The following is a 26191-nucleotide window of genomic DNA, read 5'->3' as shown; positions in this document are numbered from 1 at the left end:
TGACAATGATGGTTAGGCGACGTGTGAATCCACATTTCTGTCTCCAGAGAACAAGTTTCTCTATTGGGTCTGTTTTGTAGTCTCTTTAAAATTGGAGGCCTAACAGTCAGGATTTCTCCCAGTCAGACAAAACAAATGAGACATTTGCTCATCCACATATTGATGAGCAAATCAGGATGGAGAGTCAACAACTGACTGGACTTCAAGTGGTGCAGAGTGTCTGGAACTGGCTGGTTTCTTTGCCCCTGATGGTGTCACACTGGCATGGGAATTGAGATTAAAGTATCATCTAAAGGAAGGCAAGTCTGCAGAGTGGTTACAGACAGCCTTCTATCCACCCTTGATCACTTTCTCTCTTTTTATGCATGTGTCAAAAGTAACCACTATATGTATTTTCCATATAAATTTAGTTTACTCCAACCCAGGTGTCCATCCATGTATAAATGGACAAAGAAATGTGGTATATATACACAATTGACTTTTATTCAAAGAATGAACCCATGTCATTTGCAGGCAAATGGATTTGACTAGAGAGCATCATGGTAAATGAGATAAACCAGACTCAAAAAGTCAAGGGTCACATGCTGTTTTCTTTCTTTCTTTTTTTTTTTTTTTTTTTTTTTGGTGCTGGGGCATGCCCGTTTTCTGATATGTAGAAAGTAGAGGGAAAAAAAGGTTGGGGTTGGGGTTCTGACGACACTAGACAGACAGGAGATCAGCAGAATAGAGGAAGGTATAAGGAAAGGGAAGGTACTTGTTTTAGTTAGCTTTTTCACTGCTGTGACCAAATGACCCGACCAGAATAACTGTAGAGGAGGAGTTCATGTGAGGGCTCACAGTTTTAGTGCTCTCAGTCCATAGGCAGCAGGCTCCATTCCTCAGGGCTCAAGGTGAGGCTGAACATCATGGCATAGGGAAGCGGTTCACATCATGATCAGGAAGCAGAGCGTGAGCTCCACTCGCCAGATACGAATATATACCCCAAAACCAAGCCCCAATCCCGCCACACCCTACCACTCCACTTACCACTCAATTAATCCCTATCCAGGGATTAATTTGTTGATTGGGTTAAGACTCTCACAATCCAATCATTTCTCCTCTGAACCTTCTTTAATTTTCTCACATATGAGCTTTTGGGTGACAGCTCACATCCAAACCATAACAGTACTGGAGAACAAAATTGACCCAACTACACTGTTATAGTGTATGCATGTACAAATATGCAACAATGAATGCCACTATTATGTATAATTGTAATGCACCAAGAAAAAAATAGATAAAAGAAAAAATTCAAAAAACAAAGTAAATTTAGTTTACTTTAAAAAGGGGAGATGAGACTGAGTGTGGTGGTGCATGCCTATAATCCTAGCAACTCAGGAGACTGAGGCAGGAGGATAGCAAGTTCAAAGACAGCCTCAGAATTTTAGCAAGACACTGTCTCAAAATAAAATTAAATAAATAAATAAATAAATGACTTGGATGTGGCTCAGTGTTTGAGTGCCCCTGGGTTCAATCCCTAGTACCAATAAATAAATAAACATTAGAAGGGGGTGAACTGGGGAATGATATTGGCCAAATTATATTGTTATATTGAATATATGTATGAATATGTAGCAACAAATCCCATCAACTATAAACTATATTGCATGGTTTTTAAAAATGTGGAAAACGGTGGGGGCAGTGAGTCCAGGCTCAGTGATGTGCAGCTATAATCCTTATAATGCAGGAGGCTGAGGCAGGAGGATCACAAATTTCAAGGCCAGTTCTGGGCAACTTATCAAGACCCTGTCTCAAGAAAAAAAAATTTTTTAAGGGGACTGGGGATGTAGCTCAGAGCTGAAGTACCTCTATTTTAAAACTTATTTAAAACAAAAAGTGATAAAAAGGGGTTGGGGAGATAACTCAGTTGGTAGAGTGCTTGCCTTGCAAGCACAAGGCCCTGGGTTCAATCCCCAGCACCACCAAAAAAAAAAAAAAAAAAAAAAAGTGATAGAAAGGCTCCTAGAGACTAGCTAAGCTCTTAACACATCACAAAATGATTTCAGATTCTTCACTCCCTTCCCAGACAGATATCTGTTCCTATGGTTGCAAGGGTGGGCAGCTTATGGACTGAAATCTTTCCTGCATGCAAGGGCCTCTGTATGATAGAGGAGAAAAGGACAGACTTCCATGTTGGTCCCCAGCTGCCCCAGGACAACAAAATAAAAATTACACATCTATGCTTGGGGTTATAGCTCAATGATAGAACACTTACCCACTGTGTGTGAAGCCCTGGGTTCACTCTCCAGCACCACAAAATTTAAAAAGACATTTTTTATATTTAGTATCCCTGTTCAGATTTTTTGCATAATATAGGTGGGAATAGTCAATGTAACTAAACTTAGCTTATTTATGCATCTTCTATATGTCTAACATCAAGATAGACTCTAAAGACACAATGAAAAGGCAATCACACTTCACCTCACTTGGGGAGAGAAACTACCTTCTATAATTTGATCCAGTATTCCACCAAAGACACTGACTTTTGATTATTAGGGAAGAATTACCAGTGCCATACAATCTTCTCCCCCTTAAACTTTTTTCCAGTGAATAACTTAGATGAGAGTACACAGCAGATCTGAGAGCTTTCCACAAGCCTAGAGCCCTTGGTGATCATGAAGATGGAGGACAGAAGGCCTGGCACCAGTAATGAGTTGTTCTCTTTTACATACAAAATTTGTGCATCACCCCATTTCTTGTCTGTTTGCTAATAGGTGTAAAAGGAGCAATATCTTCAAAAATGTAACACAAATCTATCTTCAGCCTCCACCATGCATAATCTTTACCCCAATTCACTCTAGGAACCCATTTATCTTTGAATAAACCCATTTATCTTTGAAACTTTTTTTTGAAAAATAGTAAAACAGAAAGATAAAATAGACTATTTTATAGACTAGTTAAAATAGACTATTTTAATAGACTATTTCTGTCAGTTAAAACTAGGGTTGTGCAGAATAGACTTGTGGTCCCAGATAGACATTGTCCCAACTCCCCAAATTCTTCATTACCTTTTATAAATTAAGGATTGATTTCTGAGGCCCCAGTTCCACTGCTTTTCCGTAGAGCAGCAAAAGGGTCATTTCTGACTCAATCAGGTATGCCCCTCAGTAGTGTGCACACCTGAAAGAGTTTTGATTCCTGAGGATACTGGAGACATTTTGGATTCTCACAACTGGGGGGTGATTCTAGCATGTAATAAGTGGAGACTAGGGGAGGCTGCTAAACATCCTACAATGCGTAGGTCAGGCCCCACCACAAAGAAGTATCTGACCTCAAAAACCATGAAGTTGAGAGCCTGCTTTATGGCAAAGGTTCTCAAAGTTTAACTCCCGCCTCCACCTCACCCTAGACCAGCAATATGAGAATCAAAAGTATTAGAAATTCTCAGGCCCGTACCCCAGACCAACCAAATCAGATTCTGGGTATGGGGACCAGAAATCCATGTTTTAACAAGCCTTTTAGGTGACTGTGATGCACAGTAAGGTAAGAGGTTATGATATGGGGAACACCTGATACTTTGGGGCTCTGAGTAAAGGTGGGGAGGAGAAGAAAGAAATAGAGGGAATTGAGATTTTTGCTGTTTTTTTCTCAATGGGCTTCAGATGAGAGAATAGAGTCAGTGTGGGGGCATGAAGGAAACACCTAAGCAGGTAGCTCCTTACTTTCTTGTTTACATAGGCGCCGCTGGCCCCTAACATTTAAAGATGCAAGATGAAAGAAGTATATGCAAGATCTCGAGTCTCTGGGCTGACTAGGGTCTAGTGGTCTCTGTGCAACTGGCCTGACTCTAGTATTAACTTGAGGTCAGGGAGCCTCTGAGATCAGGCTGAGATTCCTTTCTGTCTTGGCTTGGTAGTCCCCTCTGCAGCCCTCAATACAATGTCAGCTCACCTCTAGCTAGCTCCCCAGACAGCTTGTCAGCTATCCCAAGGCCTGCTTCCATCATGCTGGAATTTGTAATGGCTTGAAAAAACAAAACATTTAGGTCTCCCCTCTACCTGTGCTGGGCCACTAAGCCAATTCACTCCAGGAGCTCAGACAGTTCTCTCTACCCTTTGCTATATCTGAGAAGGGCTGGGACCATCCGTAGGAGAACGAGAAGTAAAACCAGGGAATCAAAAAGGACTTTGAATCAGGCACCAAAGGTGGAAAGGAGAGGTTGACAGTCTCCAAGAATCAGTTTTCACATAAGCACAGAAAACTAATGGTATAGAAAAATCGATAAAAGGACAATAGTGGGTTTAAAACACTTAAAAACACAAAGCATATATGAATTACATGTCATTTCCTGTATTCATCTGTATATTTTATTTGACTTCTTGGAAAGATCATTTCTGCTTTCAATTCACATTTATGAGATCAAGTATTCTGAGTATGTTCTCATTTTTTCAACATTTTATTTGATGGTCACACAGCTTTTATGGTGGCAGCATGACAAATGGTGTGTACTGGGTAAGCTTATTTTATAGTGAACATGAGAAACAGGTGAGATAACTTAAGCCAGAAGAGTGGTGTGCTGGCAGATCAGGAAGTGGATGGTGGTCTCCAGGCAGAGTTGGAGCTGCATGGAGAAACCAGGATGGTGGTGGTGACCAAAGTGCCAGGATTGATGGGTTACTCACAGTACCACAGATAATATGACAGCTCAGTACATTTCCTACATGCCACTGATGACTCAATATCCTGGAAAAGAAAATCTGATTGGTCTATTGTATGTAACATGTGATCAGTGGGGAAGAAGCACAGTTTGATTATTAGGTCCACAAAGACTCTACTGAAGGGAGAGTGAATGGTTTGCCAAAAGTATATCAGGGGCTGAGAATATAGCTCAGGGGTAGACTCATTGCCTAGCACGCACAAGACTCTGGGTTCCATGTCCAGCACTGCAAAGAAAAAAAAAAAATACAGAAGGAACCAGGATCTAACGACCAACAAAAGGCACTAGGTAGCCTGGGGACCAAGAGAGTAGGCATTCTCTAGACAGAGGCACAGAAAATCTGCAAAAGTTGGACTTTGTGTAACTAGTCCATACATTCCTGGGCTTATGGCAACCTGGCATAGGGTACCAGAAAAAGTGTCTCAGAATCATGTCATATGGAAACCTGAGAGAGAGCCCTAGGAAGCACAATATGAGATGAATAGAGGATGTCTGAATTGGATCACAATAAGAAAAGGCCTTGAATATACAGTGGGAATGTTGGGAAAGGAGGCTGAGAGAGTTGGGGTATGGCTGTCAGAGAAGTGGTTTAATTAGTTCATCTTAAAACAGGAGGGGATGACAGGTCTGAGAGAAAATCTTATCTACTGTATAAAGGCAGAGGCAGGCTTCAGGGCCCTGGGAGATCATGCACATCCTGCCTTTTAAAAAATCTCTATCACATCTCGAAAGATCCAAAACGATTGTTTCAGATACTGCACATGACCCTTCAGAATGCCATACCAAGAGACTAGGGATGTAGTTCAGTGGGAGAGTGCTTTCCTGGCATGCACAAGGCCCTGGGTTTAATCCTGAACACCACAAATATAAAGAGATCGATACCTAAAATAGGGTTCATTTTGAACTGAACGTCTATGCCACTTTCCAATTCTTCAAACAAGATAATCTGTGGGAAAAAAGAATAGGGGCAGTCATGAAATTCAAGCTTCATCTCAGAAGCAAGGCCGAAGAACCCAAGGGAAGCAGCCTGGTGGAGATGGGGCACCATGCAGACCCACCTCGTTTGTTCCAGGATGGAGCCAGGGTCCTGGAAGGTAGAGAGTTCCCTGGGGTCCTATACTCCAGTAGCGCCCTAGGTTTTGTCCGTTGATAAATACTACTCCTTTCTTCCAGCCCTAAAAAGCATTGGAATGGAGGATTTGGGGTCTGGTTCTAGATGTAAAGATAAGGGATGAGGACACACACACACACACCCCTCATAACCATTGACACACCAAATCACAGTATAGCTGTATCCAGACAGGGTGAATTATCAACTAAGTGGCAGGTGAACTCAGTATCTGGGTGATACTGCCTCTAACTGGGGATTAACTCAGCATCCAAGCCTCGGGGAAGGCACTGGTTTCTAATTCATCTCCCTGTGTCTTCCCCAAGACAGGAGAGAGAATTTCCACTTATCATCAGGTAGTCATTAAAATATGCCAGGCTCAAAACATAAGTACAGTTGCAGAATTTCAGGTGTGGCAGCCAATATGTGCTGGCAAGTCACCTACAACATACTATTAATGTCTCTATCATATTTGTTTACCTTCCACCCACTGCCCTACCTGATCCTGGGGAAGGGACAATCTCCCAGAAGGTTGTGTAATAGCTGAGGTCTTTGGAAGCTTAGATTCCCTTACACGGGACAGGGACCATATACTAAAAGAGCTTTATTAAAAGGTTCTTAGGGGTGTAAAGTTGGATGTCACATGGGCAAGGGATAAATTGCACTAACCTCCAGTTGTATGAAGGTGTCTTTGGGATTATCAGCAACTTTCAGGTAACCAAGGAAGAAGGCAGGGCCCTTAACTTTCTCTGTAATTGGTTTCCAGATGTTTGGGAGTTTCCTAAGATGGAGTCAAGTAGGATTGTCATATCTTTCTTCTAACATGTTTCTGTGAACCTCTAAGGTCAGCCTCTTCCCCGAAATCTGGTGTCCCCCATTGTGGCACTGGCTATGCCTTCAGCATATATAATGCAGTAAGTCATGAGACCAGCTGCCTCCACACAGCTACGAAACATGGGGTTATTACCTTAAACATTCTGGTCTCTGACTTTTCTATCTGAAAACCGAGAGGTGCATCTAGAGAAACTCTCAGGCTTCTTCCATATCTACATGCTCTCCATCTTTATCGATCACCTGGAATCAATGGTCAGGTACTTACCTTGTCATGAATATACTTTTCATCTCCAGGCTATATATTGTAAATTTTCTTAGTGGAGAATTGTTCAGATAAATATCCCCAGTTAAACCTACAGGACATGGAAGGAAGGGGGCATGAAGGAAGCTGGAAGGGTGCAGAGATATGCATGGACTATAACCAGGGATCTCCTGAAAATGAATGTTTTCCAAGCCTCATCATAAGGTTTCTGCCAATTCCTATACATAATTTTTCTTCCCTCCTGCCTCTCTCTTTCTTTGCAGTACTAGGGATTGAACCTAGGACCTCATGAATGCTAGGCAAGCACTCTATCCATGAACTACATCTTTAACCCAAATCCTACGTACATTTTTCCTTCTAAGTGTACACCTCCTAGATGGTGCCTGCATCTTCCACTATTAAAGGGCAAGGCCACACTTATAGTTGGGTACATGGCCTAACAGATGCTAGAACTAGTAATTGCACAGAGGTCACAGGTCTGACTGGCATAGGACTTCAGACTAGTTTGAACATTCATGTATGTCAAAGCACTAAGGGTAGAAGGAAGGTGTATGAATCTGCCTGGGAGTTTCGGGGTCAGGGGAAGGACACAAAGACCTGGGCTCCTAGGAAGGATGAGGCAAAGTTCTGAAAGAGGACTACTGGTCAGGGAGACCTCTATAGCTTTCTCCTATGGAGCTACTTTTGAAACCTTCCCAAAGAGAAAAATGCCCAGTGCTGGTTCTGCCTGGAAATCAGAGAACACAAAGGCATCATCACAGTTTCTACACACAGGTGTCTCAAAGCCAAAGACCGTGCTCTTTTCCAACCATATGCCCTCTCCATCTGCCCTCAGGCTGAGGTAAGAAATCTGGTGCTGCAAGGTCTCAGCACCTGCATCTGGAGCTCACCTTTTCTCTCCTGATTCATGTTCTTCCCAGAGGCAAGTCGGCCTTGATTCTCTACCAGGATCCTTAGAATGTGGTATTCCTTGTGGTCCTGTGCAAGACAGACCCACCAGAGTAAATACTATGCAGGTGCTCTTCTGTAGACCTCTGGGGCTCCCCGAAGCTGAGATGAGAACAAGATCAGGGTGACTGACAGTCAGCAGAACCCTGTGGACCACCAGCTCTAAGCCAGGCAAATCCTTTGGTTCCTGCCTTTCCTTTCCATCTCCCAACTCCCTGGGGCCAGGTCTTTTAGAGAGGAAAGAGGAACCCAAATACTTCATCTAAGATGCTATTGAACCAGTAACCAACCTGTTTTTTGAGCAGCAAAAATTTAAAATGAATAAGGTTTGCTCTCTCAAGTCATGTATATCTGTACCTTAGAGATGTACACAACCTTCCTTGTCCCTCTTGGGCACATATGAAAGGATCAACTTAAAAGGCAGTAGAGGAGAAAATATACTATTAAAGAGCAAGGCCACACTTATAGTTGGGTACATGGCCTAGCAGATGCTAGAACTATTTGTCCATCAGCATTTGGTTATATACGTGTTTCTGAAGAATCAGCTGATCTTGGGAATGATCCAGGATTCCCACATGCTTGTCATCTAAAAACACCTGCCAAAGAAGAAGAAAGTACTATAAGGTCGTCATAAGGAAAAAAGGGAAAACAGACCTGAAAAGGCAAACATTAGAAACAATGAACTCTTTGTCTCCCAGAATTCTGTAAGTTGACCACAAGTTCACAAAAGCAGATAGGTCATAGGTAAAGTAGAACAGTGTTGAGATGCATGATATGAGGTATGTAGGAGAGTATCCTGCTATGGGATCTGGGCCCTAGCTCCATTACAAGGTGAATAGGGGGAGAAGAAGACTAGAGGGAGAGGTAAGGTAGATGCCAAATCAGTACTGGGAGGGACGTGATGGCAAAGGGAAGGAGAGAGAATTGGAGGGACAGCAACTGTTCTGTCAGCGTGCTTTTCCCCATGGGGTCGACTCTGCAATAGACCCAAGTTTAGCCAGGTGACCCAGATTCTTATCTAGGAATTCTAATCTGCTGCCATACTCTACCTGGTTTTAGGGATGATCTGAAGGTAAATCCATTTCTTTTCTATTACCAACCATATTGCTCAGACTTAGATTAATAAGCCACTCAGAAGAATCCACTCTAGTCATATAAGACCAGATAAGGACAAATAATTTGTTTCTTAGCTTATTTAAACAAAATCAAAAATTTTCAAGTGAAATTTGACCAGGAAGCTATAATAATAAAAATTCATAAGTATTAAAAACAAAAAATATTAATACTAAACAGAATGCATAATTCATATTTTAATCTCAGTAGAGGTTAATTACAAGGCTTACACATCCTATGGCCATTTATTGAACACCTACTGTTGAACTAAATATTTTCCTAGGGAGGAGTTCATCTAGGTTAAAATAAAGTTGGCCACTGAGGAACTCAGATGGGGAACTATACAAAAAAATGATCAGAACACACTACAATGGCAACCATGGAGCCACTGAAGTAGTGAACAGCAACTATGGAACTGATGAGAAAGGAATGACAGATCCTAAATAATAGCAGAACTCAAGCTACTTCACAGGCATGGTGATGACTGGTTAGTGGAATTAATGGATGATTGTAAGAAGAGAAGTAGCTATGATGAGACTTTTACCTAGGAGAGAAAACACTGATAGCACTATGAGGGAGGTATTCAGCAAGGAAGAGAGGTCAGAGGATGAAGGTGAGCAGTCTGAAATAGTAAGACACGTTTTGCCATTTTAACAATAGTAGTAGTAGAAGGAGATGTGAAACATAAGGACAAGTTTAATGCAACAACAGCCTGCATACTAAAAGAACAACTGAATAATACTACACCACACAGAGGCCAGTGAAAATAAGTAATGAAGAAAAACAGTAAGGAGAACATGTGAACAGTACTTGTAGGTTGAGAGGATGTGAGTCTATAAACCAATATGAGTCTATAGTGAGTTTGGTTTTGGACATGATGAATTTGAAAAGCTTATGGAACATACACTGTGAGAATAAATGTCCAGGAAAGAGTAAGAAATATGGTCTGCAGCTAAGAACAGGAAGGGGAAGGCTGAAGTCACAAATATAGAAGTACAGGTTGAGTATCCCTTGTCCGAAATGTTGAGGGCCTGAAGAGCTTCAGATTTTGGATTTTTTTTTGCTGGTAATATTTGCATAGACTGTGGGAGTTAATCCAAAAATCCAAAATCTGAAACTTTTTGAGCATCAGGTTGGCACTCCAAAAGCTTTGAATTTCTGAGTATTTCAGAGTTTGGATTTTCTAAGCTTGACCTATACTTGAAGCCTGGGAAGAAGATGATATGGAAAGTATGAGAGCAAGAAAATTTCACAATGCTTAGAGAAAACAGCTCTTAACTTAAAGCCAGGTGATGAATACTTCAACTGCAATTCTACAGCTTTCAAGTTGAACAGTCTTTGAAAGTCCTTGAGTTTCTCTGAGTTTTATGGTTTGGATCTGGAGTGTTCCCCAAAGGCCCATATACTAAAATCTTGGTCCCCAATCTGTGGTGTTATTGGGAGGTAGTAGAACCTTTAGGAGGGGGTACTAATGGAAGTTAGGTGATTTGGGATTGCCCTTTAGGGGATATTGAGACACAGCCTCTTCTTCTCTCTCTATTTGCCTCCTGGTCACCATAAAGTGAGCAGTTTTCCTCCACCTTGTTTCTGCCATAGACCCATAGACCCAAAGCAACAAAGCCAAGCAACATGGACTAAATCTTCTAAAACTAAAATAAATCTTTCCCCCTTTTAAGTTCATTCTCTTAGGTATTTTTTCATGGCAAACGAAATCTAACATGCTGAGGTTTCCTTGTTTGTAATATCTCAGATAGGTGTTTTAAGAGTTAAATGAGAAGAGCAACTATAATATGCAATGTAAATGTTAAGGCTTGATATACAGTAAGTATAGGGACTACTTAAGTTCTTTATAAAATGCAATCAGGAGAAAAATAACAAAACAACAAAAAAAAATCATCAGCTTGTGAAAGGTTCAGTGGTACAATGCCCAGGAGTATCTGTGTACTTAAGACACATACTAGCATTTGCATAAAAGATTTCAAGGAAGGAACAGATATTAAGAAACAGTTGAGATCCAGAGATCCAAGATGGCAGATTAGAGGAGGTCATGTTCCTGGTTGCTCCATGGCATGAAATCAAGAAAGCAGAGAGGCAGTTTCTACAAGTGAGGTACTGGAAACCTTCAGGAACACTAAAGTTCACAGGGTAGAAACTCTACTGCCTCAGATTCATGCTGTTATGGGTAGACACACAAACAACATGAAAAAGCAAGTGAAAAAAATCACCACAAGCAAACCAAGATACTCCAATAAAAGAATCCATCCACACCACAGTGTAAGAAATGTCCACAAAGGAATTTAGAAAGTACATAGTTTAACTGATCGGTGTAGTAAAAGATGATGTAAGAGAGCAAATACAGGTAACAAAAGATCACTTCAATAAAAAGATAGAGATCCTGAGCAAACAACAGAAATTCCTTTTTTTTTTTTTTTTTTTTTTTTGGTCATGGGGATTGAACCCAGGGCCTTGTGCTTGCAAGGCAAGCACTCTACTGACTGAGCTATATCCCCAGCCCCAACAACAGAAATTATTGAAATGAAGGAAACAATAAACCAAATTAAAAATTCAATATAATACATCACCAAAGACTAGATCACTTGGAAGACGGAACCTCAGGCAATGAAGACAAAATGTATAATCTTGAAAATAGAGTTGACCACAGAGAGAAGATGTTAAGAAACCATGAACAGAACTTCCAAGAATTATGGGATAACCTGAAAAGACCAAATTTAAGATTTATCAGGACAGAGGAAGGTGCAGAGATACAAACCAAAGGAATACATAACTTTTCAATGAAATAATATTAGACAATTTTCCAAATCTGAAAAGTGAAATGGAAAATCAAATACGAGAGGCTCGCAGGACCCCGAATGTGCAAAGTTAAAACAGACCCATATCAAGTCACATTATAATGAAAATTCCTAGCATACAGAATAAGGATAAAGGCTGTGAGAGAAAAATATCCAATTACATATAGGGGGAAACCAATACGCATCTCAGTTGATTTCTCAACCCAGGACCTCAAAGCTAGGAGGGCCTAGAATAACATATACCAAGCTCCTAAAGAAAATGGATGCCAACTAAGAATCCTATATCCAGCAAAATTAAGCTTCAGATCTGAAGATGAACTAAAAACCTTCCATAACAAACAAAAGCTAAAAGAATTTGCAACTAGAAAGCTTGCACTTCAGAATATTCTCAACAAAATATTCCATAAAGATAAAAGTTTTAAAAAGTGAAAACCAGTAAAAGGAGGAACTATACTAAAGGACTCGTCAATCAAAGGAGAAACTAATTCAAATTAAAAACCAGAAATAAATCAAAATGACTGGGAACACAAATCATAATCAATAATAATCTTGAACAATTACGGTCCAAACTCATCTATCAAAGAAATAGACTGGCAGATTGAACTGAAAAACAAGACCCAACAACATGCTTTCTCCAAGAGACTCACCTCATAGGCAAAGACATCCACAGACTGAAGGTGAAAGGATGGGAAAAAAACATATCATTCATACAGATTGTGTAAATTAGCAGGAACTTCTATCCTCCTATCAGACAAAGTGGACTTCAAGCCAAATTTCATCAGAAATGACATAGAGGGGCATTTCATACTGCTTAAGGAGATTAAACATCAACAAGACATAACAATCATAAATATTTATGCCCCAAACAATGGACCATTAATGTACATCCAACAAACCCTTCTCAATTTCAAGAATCAAATAGACCACAACACAATAATACTGGATGACTTTGACACACCTCTTTCACTACTAAATAGATCTTCCAAACACTAAACAAAGAAACTATAGAACTAAATAATACAATCAATAATTTAGCTTTAAAAGACATATGTAGAATATTTCATCTATCGATGAATGAATACACTTTTTTCTCAGTAGCACATGGATCCCTCTCTAAAACAGAACATATGTTATGCCATAAAGCAACTTTTAGAAAATATAAAAAATACAGATGTTAACCCAAAGTCAACATAATTTTAAATGGAGAAAACTTGAAAACATTCCCTGTAAAATCTGGAAAAAGACAAGGATGCCCTCTTTTTTTTTTATTTTTTAGCTTTTTTTTTTAATTGTAAACAAATGGGATACATGTTGGTCTCTGTTTGTACATGGCGTAAAGGCATACCATTTGTGTAATCATAAATCTACATAGAGTAATGTTGTTTGATTCATTCTGTTTTTTCCCCTTCCCCCCACCCCTCCCACCCCTCTTTTCCCTCTATACCGTCCTTCCTTCCTTCATTCTTGCCGCCCTCCCTAACCCTAACTCTAACCCTAACACGAACCCCTCCCTCCCCCCATTATGTGTCCTCATCATCCACTTATTAGCGATATCATTTGTCCTTTGGTTTTTTGAGATTGGCTTATCTCACTTAGCATGATATTCTCCAATTTCATCCATTTGCCTGCAAATGCCATAATTTAGGATGCCCTCTTTCACCTCTTTCACACTGTCCTTGAAACTCTAGCCAGAGCAATTAGACAAAAGAAATAAATTAAAGGTATACAAATAGGTAAAGAACTCAAACTATCAATATTTGATTCTGTATTTAGAAGATCCAAAAAATTCTACCAAAAAACTTCTAGAACTAATAAGAGAATTAAACAAAGGAGCAGGATATAAAATCAATACCCATAAATCAAATACATTCTTACACATCAGTAATGAATCCACTGAAAGAGAAATTAGGAAAACTACCCCATTCACAAATTGGATAGGCAGGATTAATATTGTCAAAATGGCCATACTACCAAAACTGCTATATAGATTTAATGAAATTCCTATTAAAACCCCAATGACATTCTTCATAGAACTAGAAGAAGCAATCATGAAATTCATTTCATGACATTCATTTTGGACAAATAAGACTCCCAGAATAGCCAAAGCAATCCTTAGCAAGAAGACTGAAACAGAGGTATCAAAATACCAGATCTTAAACTGTTCTACAGAACCATAGTAACAAAAATGGCATGATATTGGCACCAAAATAGACATGTAGACCAATGGTACAAAATAGAAGACACAGAGACAAACCCACATAAATATGGTTATCTCATACTAGACAAAGGTGCCGAAAATATACATTGAAGAAAAGATAGCCTCTCCAACAAATGGTAATAGGAAAACTGGAAATTCATATGTAGCAAAATAAAACTAAAGCTCTATCTCTCTCACCCTGCACAAAAAACAACTAAAAATGGATGAAAGACTTAAGTACTAGAACAGAGACCATGTTCCTAATAGAAGAAAAAGGAGGAACAAGCCTCCTTTAACTGATCAACAAATATATGAAAAAATTATTATGATTATTCCTATTATACCTACTATTATTCCTACTTTTTTCTTTTATTAATTTTTTTCACTCTATTTTCCTCTTACCTATCTATTTCCTTGGAGATTCTTTCTCCCTTTTCTTCATGCTAACAACCTAATTTTTAAAATTCCACTTTCACTAGTTCTACGACATAGTATCTCTATAGACTCACTTCTTATCTCATTGATGTTATATCTACACCCATTCCCATCCTCTTTGTCCACCATTAGAAATTGTGGTTCTTATTGCAAACCTATTCATTATGCTGTAGATAATAATTGAATTCATCATCTGTTTATTAAGACAATATGGTTAATATTTTAATAGGGTCTATTTGAGTTAAGGATGCATATTGTTTGTATGGTGTGCTGCTAATATTGACCAGAAAACATGGTAAGAAATCACAAATGGAACCTCCAAGAATTATGGGATATCATGAAAAGATCAAACTTAAGAATTATTGAGATTGAGGAAGGCACAGAGATACAAACCAAAGGAATGAATAATCTATTCAATAAAATAATATCAGAAAATTTCCCAAATCTGAAGAATGAAATGGAAAATCAAATATGAGAGGCTTACAGGACACCAAATGTCTAAAATTACACCAGATCCACACCAAGGCACATTGTAATGAAAATACCTAACATAGAAAATAAAGATAGAATTTTAAATTCTGCGAGAGAAAAGTATCAGATTACATATGGGGGAAACCAATAAAGATATCAGCAAATTTCTCAGCCCAGATCCCAAAAGCAAGAAAGGCCTGGAACAACATATTTCAAGCTCTGAAAGAAAATGGATGCCAACCAAGAATTTTATACCCAGCAAAACTAACCTTCAGATTTGATGAGAAAATAAAATCCTTCCACAATAAACAAAAGCTACAAGAATTTACAAATAGAAAGCCAGCACTACAGAACATTTTCAGCAAAATATTCCATGAGGAAGAAATGAAAAACAATGATGTAAGTCAGCAAAGGGAGGAACTACCCTAAAGGAATAGCCAATTAAAGGAGAAACCAAGTCAAGTTAAAAGCCAGAAATAAGCCAAAATGACCAGGATTACAAGTCATATCTCAATAATAACCCTGAATGTTAATGGCCTAAAATCATCAATCAAAAGACATAGACCAGCAGATTGGATTAAAAAGAAAGACCCAACAATATGCTGCCTTCAAGAGATTTATCTCATAGAAAACGATACCCACAGACTAAAGGTGAAAGGATGGGAAAAAACATACTACACACACTGACTCAGTAAAAAAGTGGGGGTTTCTATCCTTATATCAGATAAAGCAGACTTCAAGCCAAAGTTACTCAGAAGGGATAGAGAAGGACATTTTATACTGCTTAAGGGAAGCATAAATCAGCAAGACATAACAATCATAAATATCTACGCCCCAAACAATGGCTCATCTATGTACATCAAACAAATCCTTCTCAATTCCAGGAACCAAATAGGCCATAACACAATAATACTAGGTGACTTAAACACACTTCTCTCACCATTAGACAGATCTTCCAAACAAAAACTGAACAAAGAAACCATAGAACTCAATAACACAATCAATAATTAAGACTTAACAGACATATATAGAATGTTCCATCCATCAATAAGTGAATATACTTTCTTCTCAGCAGCACATGAATCCTTCTCTAAAATAGACCATATGTTAGGCCACAAAGCTACTCTTGTAAATACAAAAAAATAGAGATACTATCTTGCATTCTATTAGATCATAATGGAATAAAATTAGAAATCAATGATAAAATAAAAACAGAATCTACTCCAACACCTGGAGACTAAATAATACACTATTGAATGATGCATGATAACAGAAGACATCGGGGGGATAGTAGGAACATTCCTCAATATGGTAAAGACTATCTATACTAAGGCCATGGCCAACATCATTCTAAATGGAGAAAAACTGAAAGCATTTCCCCTAAAAACTGGAAAAAGGCAGGGATGCCATTTTTCACCACTTCTATTCAACATCATCCTTGGAACTCTAGCCAGAGCAATTAAACAGACCAAAGAAATTAAAGGGATACTAATAGGAAAAGAAGAATGCAAACTATCCCTGTTTGCCAATGACATGATTCTATGTAGAGGAGCCAAAAAATTCCACCAGAAAACTTCTAGAACTCATAAATGAATAGCAGGATATAAAATCAATGCTCATAAATCTAATGCATTTTTATTCATAAGTGATGAATCCTTTGAAAAAGAAAGTAGGAACACTATCGCATTCACAATAGACTAAAAAATAAAATACGGGGAATCAATCTAACAAAAGAGGTGAAAGACCTCTACAATGCAAACTAGAGAACACTAAAGAAAGAAAGAAAACCTTACAAGATGGAAAGTTCTCCCATGTTCTTGGATAGGCAGAATTAATATTGTCAAAATGACCATACTACCAAAAGTGCTATACAAATTCAATGCAATTCCAATTAAAATCCCAATGATGTATCTCAGAAATAGAGAAAGCAATAGTGAAATTAATTTGGAAGAATAAGAGACCCAGAATAGCTAAAGCAATCCTTATCAGAAGAGTGAAGCAGTGGGTATCACGATACCAGAACTTCAACTAGGCTACAGAGCAATAGTAACAAAAATGGCATGGTGTCAGCACCAAAATAGACAGGTAGATCAATGGTGCAGAATAGAAAACACAGAGACAAACCCACATAAATACAATTTTCTCATACTAGACAAAGGTGCCAAAAACATACACTGGAGAAAAGATAGTCTCTTCAACAAAGGGTGCTGGGAAAACTGGAAATCCCTATGCAGCAAAATGAAACTAAACCTCTGTCTCGCACCCTGCACAAAACTCAACTCAAAAGGGATCAAGAACCTAGGAATTAGACCAGAAACCCTGCACCTAATAGAAGAAAAAGTAGGTCCAAATCTTCATCATGTGGATTTAGACCAGACTTCCTTAACATGTCTCCCAAAGAAAAAAGAAATAAAAGCAGTAATCAATAATTGGGAGAGATTCAAACTGAAAAGATTTTCCTCAGCAAAGGAAACAACAATGTGAATGGAGAGCCTACAGAATGTGAGAAAATCTTTGCCATACACACTTTAGATAGAGCACTAATCTCCAGAATCTATAAAGAACTCAAAAAACTTTACACCAAGAATACAAATAACCCAATCAATAAATGGGTTAAGGAAATGAATAGACACTTCACAGAAGATCTACAAGCAATCAACATGTATAGGAAAAAATGTTCAACATGTCTAGTAATAAGAGAAATGCAAATCAAAACTACCCTAAGAATCCATCTCACCCCAATTATAATAAGAATACAAGCAACAATAGGTGTTGGAAAGGACGTAGGGAAAAAGATACACTCATACCTGGCTGTTGGGATTGCAAATTGGTGCAGCCACTCTGGAAAGCAGTGTGGAAATTCCTCAGAAATCTTGGAATGGAACCACCATTTGATCCACTTATCCCACTCCTTGGGGATATCTTTTATTCAGCCATAAAGGAGAATAATAAAATTATGGTATTTGCAGGTAAATGGATGGAGTTGGAGAATATCATGCTAAGTGAAATAAGCCAATCCCAAAATCCAAAGGCCAAAAGATTTCTCCAATAAGTGGATGATGATACATAACGTTGGGGGGAGGAGGTAAGGGAAGAATGGAAGAAGGATGGATTGTATAGAGGGAAATGAAGGATGGGGAGGTGTGGGGGGTGGGGGGAAGATAATAGAATGAGACCAACATCATTACCCTATGTACATGTATGATTATGCAAATAGTATGACTCTATTTTGTGTACAACCAGAGAAATGATAGGTGCACCCCATTTGTGTAAAATGAATCAAAATAAATATATACACATTAAAAATAATTTTCATACATTCAAAAGCTGAAAGAATCCATTATGAGAAAATGTGAGTCATTTAAAATGTTAACAGAAATCCCTCAAACAGAAGAAAAGTAATACCAGATGGAATTCAGTGTCTACATAAAGGAAAAAAGAATACTGGAAATGCTATGTATATTGATAAATATGTGAAGGTTTTTTCCTATTTAAAAATTTCTATAAGAGATTATTATGATATTATCAACTATCAGGAAAATGCAAATCAAAAGCACAATGAGATACCACTTCACACTCATAAACATGGAAAAAATTTAAAAGGTGGAAAACTGCAAGTGTTGATGAGGATATGGAGAAATTGGAAGTCTCGTGCATTCCTGGTGGGAATGTAAAATGGTACACTCATTTGGAAATCAGTCTAAAAAATTAAACATAGAACTGACACACAACCTAGTAATTCCCCTGTGAGGTATGTACTCAAGACAATAAAAACGTATCTTCATTCCAAAACTCAAATATGAATGCTCATAGTCCAGTACTATTCATGAAAACAAAAAACAGGAACAGACAGAATGTCTGTAAACTGAAGAACGGGTAAGTAAAATGCGGCCTGTCCATACAGTGGAATATTATTCAGTAATAACAGAAAGGAAGTACCGGTAATGCTACAACATGGATGAACCTTGAAAGCATTATGATATGGGAAAGAAGGCAATCCGAAAAGCAAGTAGGTTGGTGGTCATCTAGCACCTAGGAAGGCAGACGATTAGGGGTGATGGTTATAGGACGTGAAGTTTCTTTTGGAGATAATGAAAATATTCTGAAATTGTGATTGCTGAAGAACTCTGTGAACATGTGAAAAAATTAAATTATATGCTTTAAATGTAATATGTGAGTTATACTGCAATAAAGTTGTTTAAAAAAAGTTAATTGTTTAAATAAAAATAATTTCAAAGTATTATAGGGCTTATAATAGCTATAGAAGTAAAATACACGATGACAACAACATGAGGACCAGGTGATAGGAAAGGGAAGTACACAGCTACAAGGTTCTGTAAGGAGGCTATTAGGATATTACTTGAAGGTAGCTAAAGGTACATATTATGAATCATAAATGAACTACAAAATTTTAAAAAACACCTAATAAATGGGTATTGTAGGATTAGAAAGAGACACAATTAAAAAGATGACAGAAAAGAGGAAACAGAATGAACAGAAATTACAAATAGAAAATAAATAGCAAGATGATGACCTAAATCCAACCATAACAACAATTACATTACATGTAAATATCTAACTAACTCCAGTTAAAAGGCATAAATTGTAAGGTTGGCTAAAAATGTAATACCCAATTATATGTTGCTTATAAGAAATTCAGCTTAACTCTAAAGATACAAATAAGTTGAAAGTAAAGATATGGGGAAAGACAGTCTCAAACTAATCAAGAGAAATAATATCAGAAAAACAAAGCTCAAAGCAAAAAATACTACTGGAAGTAAAAAAAAAATGGTTGTTTCATGATAGGGAGTCAATTCACCAAGAGGACATAATTATAAACATTTAGGTACTTAATTGTGGAGCTTCAAAATACATGAAGTAAAGTCAGTTAGCCCTCCAAGAGGATAAAAACCCACAGTGATAGAGATTTCACATCCTAACTGAGAGAATGAGTAGACAGAAAATCAGAAAGTATGTAGATTTATTTTTTTGTTTTTCTTTTTGACAGGGATAGGGATAGAACATGGGACCACATAAATATAGAGGATTTAACAAGTACACCACTAACCAACAAACTGATTGGCTGACACTTATACAAGACTCTACCTATCAAGAGCAGAATATGTATATATTTTAAGTGCATGTGAACATTTCTCAATGTAGACCATATTGTAGACCTCAAAACAACTATAACTCAACATTCTTTTAAATAAAGAACTGATGGGTGGAAGAGAAAATCAAAATCAAAAGTAGAAAATATTTTTAACTAAATCAAAACAAAAACAGAATTAAAGGCCCAGATAGGTTTAATGAATTTCAGCAAATATTTATGGAAAAATTAGTGCAAATTCTCTCCAAATATTTCAGAAAATTGAAGAGAAAGGAAAATATTTGGATTCATTATATGAGGCCAGAATCAAACTCTTACACAAAACAAAGGAAGACATTACAAGAAAACATAACATGGGCTAATGTTCCTCATGGAGAAGGTACAAAAATTCTTTTAAAAAATAGAAAGCTGAAAACAACAGATTGATAAGAAAACCCACAGAGTGGCAGAAAATATTTTCAAAGTATACATCTGATAGGGGTTAGTATCAAAAATGCATAAGAAACTCAAATAACTCAATGGCTACAAAACAAATAAACCTATTAAAAATGGGCAAAGGTATTTCTCAAAAGACAACATACAAATGTCAACAGGATCATGAAAAAATGTTCAACAACACTAATCACCAATAAGTAAGTGCTGGTGCAGATGTGGAGAAGAGGGAACCCTTGTACACCACCATGGCAATGTAAATTAGTACAGGCATTGTGGGAAACAGTCTGGAGGTTTCCCAAAAAACTAAAAATTGAATTATCATAAGATCTAGCAATCCCACTTTTGGGTATACATGTATAGGAATTAAAATCTATGTGTTGAAGAGATGTCTGTACTCCCATGTTTTACTATGGCATTATTTAAATAGCTAAGATTAAAATTAAGCATTTATCAATATATGAATGGATAAAGAAAATGTGTATATGCACAATGGAATACTATTCAGACTTAAAAAAAAAGAAATCCTATCCTTTATGGCAACACAATAAGGCTAAAGGACATGATGCTAAGTGAAATAAGTCAGGCACAGGAAGTAAAATACTACATGATCTCACTTATATGTGAAATCTAAAAGGATTGAACTCATAGAAGTTGAACAGCGATTATCAGTGGCAGGGGGTAGAGTGGGGAGAAGGAATGGGCAGGAGAAATGGCATTCCTGTTCACAGCAGGGTAACTGAAGTTAATAATGATGTATTATTGCATATTTCAAATAGCTAAGACTAAATTAGACAAAAAATTAGAGGCGATATGTTTATTAGTTTAATCATTTTGCATTTTGTGTGTGTCTATGTACATATATGTATATTTAAATAATCACACTGTACTCATAAATGTATACAATTATGATGTTAATTAAAAGAAATATTAATTTAAAAATTTTTTAAAAGAGAAACGGTTGAAGGTAAAATCAGTTTGTACCACCACTTAGACACTCATCTCAGGAACACAGTTTGATAGTGATAACAGATAAGTATAATAGAACCCCTTTGTGGCACCCTACCTGGCCCCGATCTTGAACATGACCCTTTGAGGTAAGGATGCCATCAGTGGAAATGAAGGTCTCATAAAGAGTGTACCCATAGGATTGACCACTCCCTTCATTCACAGATAGCTGTTCCATGGTGAGTGGCTTGACAGACTTGGTTGGCTGTGAAAAAGACAGAAGGGAAAAAAATAGGCTGAAAGTTCAGGCTGTAGAGAAGAATTTCAGGAACTGCCACCCAAAGCCCACTTCTCCAAAGGAACAACTTCAACAGACTTGCAAACAGAACAATCCAAAAGGAATATGAAAGGATACTCATGTTTATGTGCAGCATATAAATTATCCTTCTTCTTTACTAAACAAACCTCATATTTGTCTTCATTTACTAGCCAATGAGTTGTTCTTGTACTTTGAATGAGAGAGTTGTAGTCAAGAAGGGGGAATGATTTGTGGGCCTTGCTCATTAACTCATGATAAAGTCTGGACAAAACTTCTGGTCCCTGGAATTCCCACCAAGCTGTGTCAGAATCTGTCTATTGTTGGCCTTCTCTTCTTTTCCCTTTTTGCATCTCCTAGGAAAGATCATTCTAACCCACACTCTAACTGGCCACTTCTTAATAAAGTTGCTTTTCTAGTACTAACCTAGAGTGCTCCAAGGCTGTTTACCCTTCTGTCTACTTGACTTATCCATGGATATTTCCAATACAACATCATCCAAATTAAAGGCACCATGACACATTCATACCCTGCTCTCTTTCCTTTGAAAAGAGGAACACCATCCATCCAGTCAAAAAATGCATAAAGTGTGGATGGCATCCTCTCCATCTTTTTCTTCCTCCCCCTCCACATCTTATCAGCCAGTCATCACCTACTTTAGAGTCTGACACCAAATGTCTATTTCCTTAACCCTCCCTCCTTCTTTATACCTATCTCCAAGCTTAAGTTCAGAATACTTCTATATGGTTTAAGTGTTCTAGCATGTTACCACTCTAAGTTATACCCTACAAAACTACCAAATCCTTCTGAAATGAGGAAGAAACTCCTATCTTTACTTTATGATGGCTTCTCATAGCTTCCAGAGAAATATTCAAACTTTTTAGCACACAGAAATGGCCCTTATGGGGAGTGGGGGATGGGAATGGGAAAGGCAGTAGAATGAATCAGGCTTAACTTTTCTATGTTCATATATGAACACCCAACCAGTGTAACTCCACATCATATGCAACCACAAGAATGGGAGGTTATACTCCATGTCGTATGATATGTCATTCTACAGTAATGTGTAACTAAAAAGAACAAATTAAAAAAAAGAAATGACCCTTATGAACTTCTTGGAGAAATATAGACTATTCTAGGTCTCTGGAGCCATATAGTCTAAAACATCCAGAGAAACCAAAAACCAAATAAGATATCAAAAGCTATGGGAATCACATCAAGAAGACATAAAGCCAACTTGAAGGGTTCCTGCTGGCCTGAGATGGGATAGTTCGAGCATCAAAAAGAGACTACAATAGGGTGGAAAATGGGTAAATGTGTTAAAAAATTATGAGTTTATAATCCATACAAAGAACAACAGAAAAACAACTCACTGGCTATCTTTGGATGATATGTAGGAAAAATCATTTTTCTGATAAAAGAAAATACTTGAACTTTTGTCCTGATGTTTCTATATAAACTATATGTCAGAAGAAGACAATGATGATGAATTGAGTTCTTCGGTATAAGAATTCAAGTCAATAAATGCAGAAGGAGTTGCAGGATTAGTCATGTATAACTAATTAAAATAAATAAAAAATTTAAAAAGAATAATACCATTTTAAGACCTTTAATGAAATATTGGTTTAATTTATCAAGACATGACTTAGCTTGTTTCATCTATTACCTCCCAACCCCTTACGGTATTATTTTAAAGCAGATACCATAGGATTTCAACTACAAATAATTCCATAAACATTTCAGAAAATTAGAACTCTTTTAAAAACATACAAAATCATCATAACAACAATAAATGTAATAACTATAAGAATTCTCTAAAATTAGTGATTTTCTGGAAAACATTTAGCAACTATCTTTCTGGAAGAAACAACAATGATTTGTAGTGTTTGCATTTCTGTAGTGTAAATATTCTCACCACAAGAAATTTTAATGCAATAACTGCCAATGGCTGATAAAATCTTTAGGTAGAAGGCTGATGGTAAAATGAAAATGAAGAGAGGAAACTAACAACTCCTGAACCCACTGATCAATTATGAAACCAGAAACTACCAGCATTATGTGCCTGGAATACAATGCATAAAAAGTACAACAACACTACCTACAAAGTATACTTACAAATAAATAGATTTTTAAAAAAACAACAAAAAATCCTAACTTAAATCCTGTCAAACATTTAGATCTAACTATCAAATTGAAATACAATGTGAGTCTAGAAACGTTACTTAACATAGTGGGGATCTAATATGCAAAACAAAACCCACACTGCAGGCAATTCTATAGTACAAGTAATACAGTTTTTCATCAAATAAAATAAAAAGAAAAAAAAACTCTTTAAAGGAGACTAAGGAGACATATTAGATGAGGTGAAATGGACCTCATTTGGACCCTGACATGAATAAATCAATGCTAAAAAAAAGTTATAAGATAATTGAGAAATTCAAGTACTGGCTATTTTATGATTTTCAATAGTGGTGTGTTAGATACAACTTGTATGAGTTTGTGACAACCACCCATGATGGATCTTCCCAGCCTGTGATCAGCATCATCATAGTAGCAGCCTGAAATTAATCATGGTGGGCATTTTTATCCCACAGAAATCAGCAAACACTATGCAACAGTTTTTTCTTAGAGTTAGTTGCTAAACATTTCCTGTCAAATCAATAATTCTAAGGAATTATTGTTGTTATTACTTTTAAGAGTGATAATGTTTTATTGCTTTTATTAAAAAAGAAATCTTTATCTTTTGCTGTACATATTGATTTATAGCTGGAATTGCATATTATCTGTGATCTGCTTTAAAATAACCTTGAAAAGGGTAGGGAGAGAAAAGGAGGGTATAGGTGAAATGAGATGAGCCTTGTATGGATAAAATTGAGTCTGGGTGTTAGGTGCATGGGGGTTCCTCACTATTCTCTCCACTTTTTAAAAATGTCATCAAATTATGCAAAAAACAAATCACCATGGGGCATGATGGTGCATGCCTGTACTGCTAATGACTCGGGAAGCTGAGGCAGGAGAATTGAAAGTTCAAGTTCAATCTCAGAATCTTAATGAGAATCTGATTTTTTAAAAATTGAAAGGGCTAGGGAAGTGGCTCAGGGGTAAAGGCACACTTTCAATCCTGGTACCACACGCACACACAAATCCAGATATTAACTGCTGAATTCCTATACAATCTGACGAGGTAAGAACAATTAGGAGTCTCATTTTACAGATGAGGAAACTTAGGGATAGTGAGGTTTAATGATCTCCCTAAGGTCTCAAAGCCAGTATATATTGGAGCAAAGATTCAATGAGTCACTCCAGTGTTTGTGTGCCTTTTAGCACAGCATGTTCCCTTGATAACACTGTGCTGTCTTAGTTCCTGTTCCATGTGACCTATAACCCTATAAACTGTTCTTCATTCACTTTCCTTACTCATTAGACTGGGAGTTGCCCAAAAGAGCATCTTGATAATATGGTTCCTGAAACATGAATATTCAATGAGTGTTATAGAATGAGTATTCAGTTTTTCCCTAATTATTTTTTCTTCAATTTCTAATCTGAATTCCTATTCTAGGTTTCTTATCTAAAGAGTAAAATTGGTAGAAGGAACCAACACCTCTAAGGATTCTTTTTTGTTCCTTATTCATTTACTCTCTATTATTTCAATTCTCTCTTTTCTCCAAAATCTTTTCCATGTGTCTATGCCCAGGAAATGCTCACCAAGTCCAGGTAGGGCAGCATGCTCCACAGTGTCATGAAGTATAACAGTGTCACTGACATATAGGCATTCTTTGGTATGTAATCTAGTGGGAGGGGCATGGGAGCTACTGCAATGAGAAAACACAAAGTTGGGTCATTCCAGGACCCTCTCCCAACCCAATTCAAAGACACCAGATACCCTGCTATCCCAAAGCCATCAAGAACAAAGGGCCCAGTCACAGGGCATAACTTCCTAATTCCAGAGGAGTCAAAGCAGGAAATGATTAAGTAAGGGTCCTATCATACCTTTAAAGTCTGAGACTAGGGCCTTTCTATCCTGGAAGAAGAGGGGGCACATCAATACCACCTGCTGAACCAGGCTGCTCACCAGCATCTTCTAAAGCCCAATGGAAAATGCACATGCTTGCAGAATCCCCCATCTCCTTTCCCCTTTCAACCAGGTCATATACCATACCTATATAATAGCTCCGAGAAGGACCTGGAATCTCTGGATTTTAGAAGTTCTATAGAGGATTCCATGTACAACTAAGACCAAGTAACATGGTCCTGTGCTGAGCAACTTTATTCAAAAGATTTAAAATCAGCATACTACAGTGACACAGTCACATCAATGTTTATAGCAGCACAATTCACAATAACCAAGATATGGAGTCGAACTAGGTGACCATCAACGGATGAATGGATAAAGAAAATATAGTGTATACACACACACAGGCACACACACACACACACACACACACACACACACACACAATGAAGTATTACACAGCCATAAAGAAGAATGACATTATGGTACTTGCTAATAA

General features: G+C 37.5%; 1 protein-coding gene across 1 annotated transcript in view; it reads right to left on the bottom strand.

The window, feature by feature from the left end:
- Window positions 1-4330: 4330 nt before the first annotated feature.
- Window positions 4331-26191, bottom strand: part of LOC306638779 (beta-galactosidase-1-like protein 2) — a 62031-nt gene continuing 40170 nt past the window's right edge. Inside the window, 9 exon segments of the mRNA XM_079102110.1 lie at window positions 4331-4722; window positions 5579-5642; window positions 5755-5871; window positions 6474-6585; window positions 6904-6991; window positions 7791-7878; window positions 8376-8444; window positions 21483-21629; window positions 25386-25492. Of these exon segments, the coding sequence (XP_078958236.1) occupies window positions 4715-4722; window positions 5579-5642; window positions 5755-5871; window positions 6474-6585; window positions 6904-6991; window positions 7791-7878; window positions 8376-8444; window positions 21483-21629; window positions 25386-25492 (800 nt within the window). The 3' untranslated portion in view covers window positions 4331-4714.

Source organism: Sciurus vulgaris (genome assembly GCF_902686455.1).
Source record: "Sciurus vulgaris genome assembly, chromosome: 11".
Lineage (NCBI taxonomy): Eukaryota > Metazoa > Chordata > Mammalia > Rodentia > Sciuridae > Sciurus > Sciurus vulgaris.
This window is presented reverse-complemented; position numbering and strand designations above follow the sequence as displayed.